This window comes from Aplysia californica, unplaced genomic scaffold, assembly GCF_000002075.1.
Source record: "Aplysia californica isolate F4 #8 unplaced genomic scaffold, AplCal3.0 scaffold00245, whole genome shotgun sequence".
In the NCBI taxonomy this organism is placed as follows: domain Eukaryota; kingdom Metazoa; phylum Mollusca; class Gastropoda; order Aplysiida; family Aplysiidae; genus Aplysia; species Aplysia californica.
Genome location: NW_004797515.1, coordinates 669,773 through 674,719, shown reverse-complemented (window position 1 = coordinate 674,719; position 4,947 = coordinate 669,773). Strand labels below are relative to the sequence as shown.

The 4,947-nt window shown below is 39.5% G+C and overlaps 1 protein-coding gene across 1 annotated transcript in view; it reads left to right on the top strand.

Moving 5' to 3' along the window:
- The window catches only part of LOC101855499 (solute carrier family 22 member 6-A), a gene marked incomplete at its 5' end in the record, with an annotated part of 17,629 nt that overhangs the window by 2,109 nt on the left and 10,573 nt on the right, over positions 1–4,947 (top strand). The window contains 3 exon segments of the mRNA XM_035970276.1: positions 1,534–1,667; positions 3,448–3,650; positions 4,792–4,947. Of these exon segments, the coding sequence (XP_035826169.1) occupies positions 1,534–1,667; positions 3,448–3,650; positions 4,792–4,947 (493 nt within the window).

Sequence of the window (4,947 nt, the reverse complement as noted above, 5' to 3'; positions counted from 1 at the left end):
TGTGTGTGTGTGTGTGTGTGTGTGTGTGTACTCGTGGTGGAACACCAAACCAATGTGCCAGGATCTGGACAATAAAGATGTATCTTATCTTATCTTATCTTATCAATAGAGCCCCTAAAGCCTTATTTCTTCCCATACCAGGCATGTTTGTCACCACCATTTCTCAAAAAGTCGGGGGAGGGGGGGTTCATTTTTCTTTATTTACTGTTTTCTCAAAACGCAGTTTTTCTGTATATTTTTTTATAACTCCGTCATTCTTTATTTCATCTTTATGAAATTATCACAAAATAAAGAGAAGATGTAATACTTAAATTTGCCTGTTGGATTTTTTATATATAGAATAGAGTTTTGTTGGTGGTGTTTTGAGTGTGCATTTTCACGGATTTTTTGCAAACTTGAATACTTCCTCAGGAAAAAATCCATTTAAAGTTTTCTAATTCGTTCAAGAAAAAATTGAACAAATGAATTTGTTGATCTAATGTTTACTGACACGCTTGCAAAAAAACAATCTGTTTCCATTAAAAATAAGTGCGGTATTCATTACGTAAGACATGTCAATAAAAACCCATGGAAACGAAACTCCAAAGTGGAGGGGGATTTCCAAACATTGTCCAAACTACGAAACCTTAAAGTTTAGGTATTTTTTACGCCCTGTCCTCATCGACACAGTTTAGATCGTTTAGGAATCAGGCCCCTGACCCTGTCTGTAAGGCCAGCCCAAGCTGAGATGGATACAACATCCCAGCAGATAGACCGAGATTCTCGCTAAAAATACCTACCCACTCGGAAATCGAACTCGGGTCTCCTGCGAGCAACAGTGAAGCGCCTACCGGCTATACCACAGACGCTGGTTACGACACCTTCAATGGCGTCTTTGCAGAATCCACATAAGAATATATTATTCTGGATAGGCGGGAGTTTGAGTTATTCACATGTTTCCTAAATAAAACTGGTTTCAAAGCGCACTATTCCATGTTGATGTGCACAAGACGCCTTTACCTTACTGAACTGAAGACTTTACTCACTGAATGTGTCTGGGTACGCTAATAGTGTGGAAAGCAATGTTTTACTCAAGACCTTTTATGTAAATTAGTTGGTCTATATTGAATGTACCCAATATGCTAGTGATGTTGAAAGCATTGACCTTGTGTAAATTAGTTGGTTTATTGAATGTACCTGTATAAGCTAATGATGAAGAAAATATCTTTCTCGTCATTATAATATGTAAATTGGTTGGTTATTCGATGTACACGTATAATGGGCTAGTAATGCTGAAATCATTGCCTTACTCATGACTTTATTTAAATTAGTTTTCACTCGAATCGCTAGTAGGGCGGTTTCCGAAAGCGAAAAATTAGTAATGCTCTTCACCTTTAGCATTTCCCTTTCTTTCCCAAGGAGTTTTTGTCTCTAAAGCAAGGGTCTAATGTATTTTTAAAGATATGAAAATGTTAGACTTATTGATACTGGTCGGTTGTTATAGATTTTAACAGTTTGGGGTAAATTTAATTTTTATTTTTTGATTTCTTTCAGCCGACCGAGTGGGGCGCAAACCTGTTTTTATCCTCTGCAACTTATGTATGTTTCTGGTTGGCCTTGGAGGTGTCTTCTCCCCAAATATCTACGTGTTCTTGGCAGTCAGGTTTTTTACTGGATTTTTCCAGCAGGTGCGTTACTACTTAATCTTAAGAGAAGTTGAGAAAGGAAGAGTGGTAGAGCTAGTGCGCGAGAGGGAGAGGAACACAGAGAGAGAGAGGGGGGGGCAGACAGACAGACAGACAGACAGACAGACAGACAGACAGACAGACAGACAGACAGAGGGAAAGAGAGAGAAAGGCAGAGAGAACCACAGAAAGAATGAGAGTGAGAGAGAGAGGGGAATGGGTGGGTGAACGAAGGAAGAAACGAGTAACTAAATAATATCATTAATAAATTGGTTTTCAGAAAATTAACTCCTTCATAGACTGATGAACGTTGTAACAAATGGGCTGATCGATTGACTGATCCGTGAACTCAGTCATTGGTTTCTTGAATGAATGATTGATTGGTGATATATTTCTTGGTTGATCTGTCAATGTGGTTAACTGACATTAGTTAGCAAACACGACAGCTTTAACCATTAAATTTGATGCTTATGATCAGTTATTTAAGTTGAGCTGAGTCTGACAGGATAATCCTAATCTGTTCAGTTTTCTGCCCATTGCACTATTCAGCTATTAATTATTGAATTTTCTCATTCTTTGCCTAAAGAAAGACTTTGAACTGTCCCATCTTCTATTCTTCTTACGCACATCAATGACGAGTGCGTGTTCTCTATTTTTTAAGCATTTTTTAAAGAGGGGCGTTCTTTTGATGTTGTTGTTGTTGTTGTTGTTGTTGTTGTTGTTGTTCTTGTTGTTGTTGTTGTTGTTGTTGTTGTTCTTGTTCCAGCCATGTTGCCAGATTCACACAAGAATAGACAAACAGACGGCACAAGTGTAGGGCGTTTAAATCAAAATATTGCAAGTTGTGAATATAAGCCTGTTCTTTGATTGAAGTGTTTTTTTTTAAAAACACTCATCCCTTTTTAAGGCCTAATTTGACATAACATTTTTTATTTTAAAGCTAATTTTAATATTATGTAATCCATGTTACAAATAATTACTGGATTATAAATAAGGTCTCATCCATACAAATCAGCCTCAGTCATGGGATGGGCTGTTGGAAGGCGCCACTCGTAGATCCTACTTCTTTTAATTCCTTCTGTTGATCTTCTGTCTTACTAATTCTTGCACCGTTTATGTGACGATGTGCTTATCTTGATGCAAACAATCAGAGAACACACCTTCTTCCTCATTTGTTTCTTTGTGTTTGTTTACTCTTCCTCTGCACTGAACGACCCTGTGGGTGATTGTTGGGTGCTCTGGTGTGGTTTACTCCTTCTTTTCTTCAAAACATCAATCGTGCTTATCTTTCCTCCTTTATTGTGTTCTCTCAAGTAACACTGCTGATCTTCGGCACTCATATGACCTTTTAGTGTTGCAAGTGCCGTAAAACACTTACTTGATCTAAAACCGAAGGACCGTAACCGTTATTGTATCGATGTGCTTCTTTTCACGCGAACAAACAGGGCACAGGCCTGGTTCCTTTTTAAACAAATGTCTGTCTGCCTTACTCTTTCTCTGTTCTAAACCGCCGTTGTTGTATCGGTATGCTTCTCTTACCGACCTATGGTGTAGCAATCAAGCACTTCGTTATCGCACGCAGGAGACCCCAGCTCTATTCCCTAGTTGGGAGAATTTTTATTGAATATCTCGGTCTTTCTGCTGGGATGCTGTATCCCTCTCAGCCCAAACTGGCCCTGAGAGGTAGGGTCAGAGGTTTGCCTCCTAAATGATCTAAATTGGATCGATGGTGGCCTAAAAATCTGCATTTTAAAGACGTGCTTCTCTTTACGCAAACAACCAGGGCACAGGCCTGGCAGGCTTCACTCTCCTAATGGAGCTCACGGTGCCGGAGCACAGACGCTATGTGGGCGTCCTGGGCGGCACCAACTGGAACATTTCGATGGTCATGCTTGCTCTCACCGCCTACCTCATGAGGGATGCTTCATGGAGGTCTATGCAGTTAGTCACAGCTCTGATGGCCCTCAATGCACTCATCTACCCCTTGTGAGTTGACACAGATTATGCTGAGAATTATCGTTAAATGTTAATATCTATGTGCGTTAGCGTTAGTATTTCTTTTTCACTCATATCATAGTATAAACATTTGAGTTCAACTCGTCCCAAACTGTTCCTTCGAAAGGTAGTTCGACACTTGGCGAGGAAATTAGACTCTTCAACTTCAACAGTTCTGCATTTTGTACCGTTGCAACGTTTGTTTAGTTGCCCTGTCCTTTTAACGTGGTTGTACCTTAAGATAGACTCACTCCTTTGTTGGTTAAGTAAAGAATCGTCATTCCTTTGTGTCACGACACGGAAAAATCAGACGCGCTTCAATGTTGTGGGCATATCAAATTATTGGTAACGCCTTCAAGCTTGTTCATTTGTCTTGCTTTTGATTAAAATACATCGATATGTCATGAATCGAAATATTTGTGATTGGAGGAGGTGCGGTCACCTGGTTTCAGAGGGAGGTAAAATTAGAGAGAAAATGGCTGATCAAGTTTAGAGACTTCCACACTTGAGTGTCTTTGGAAGCTGCGAATGTACATTTCAGTGCCTTTGACCAGAGTTTTTCAGTAAAGTCCTCACATAAATGTATTTTTGGTGGACATATTATTAGGTGCTGAACCCACCACAAAATAAAATCTATGAACGTTGCCCAACGGGCGGAAAAGATGTAAGTTTCTTTGATTTTCTTATTTTAACAAGCCCCTGGCTTCACCACGATACAACACAACTTAAGGTTGAACCTTTGTCGTAGGACGTAAGTGAGGATATGAGACCAGTTACGTGCACGTAGGAAACACATAGATAGAATAGTATATTACTTATTCTGACTAGTATATTACTAAGAAAATTGGGGGATACGTTTTGGTCATTTGTTTATATAACATTACCAATTGTCAGTGTCCTATGTTCTGTGTTTGTCCCAGTGATTTTACAACAGTTGTATTCATAATGCTTAAGACTACTGAAAAAGACTTGGAAAGATGGGGGAGGGGAGGGGGAGTTAAACAGAAATAGAATATTTTACAACATTTTAAAAAATCATGATAATAGTTTCGAAATCGTAGGTGTAGTGTGTTCCCTTTATCATAGTTTTTTCCCCTGCATCCCCTTCTGTCCCTCCCTTTTCCATGACTAGCCTCTTGGTGGAGTCCCCTCGGTGGCTGATCGCCAACAAGAAGTATGACCAAGCCTTGGCAGTCTTGAAACGGGCATGTAGAATGAACGGGAAAGACTTTTCGAAAGTGCAAAAACTCTTCAACAGGAAAATCCGCAGTGTTGAAAATGGATTGTC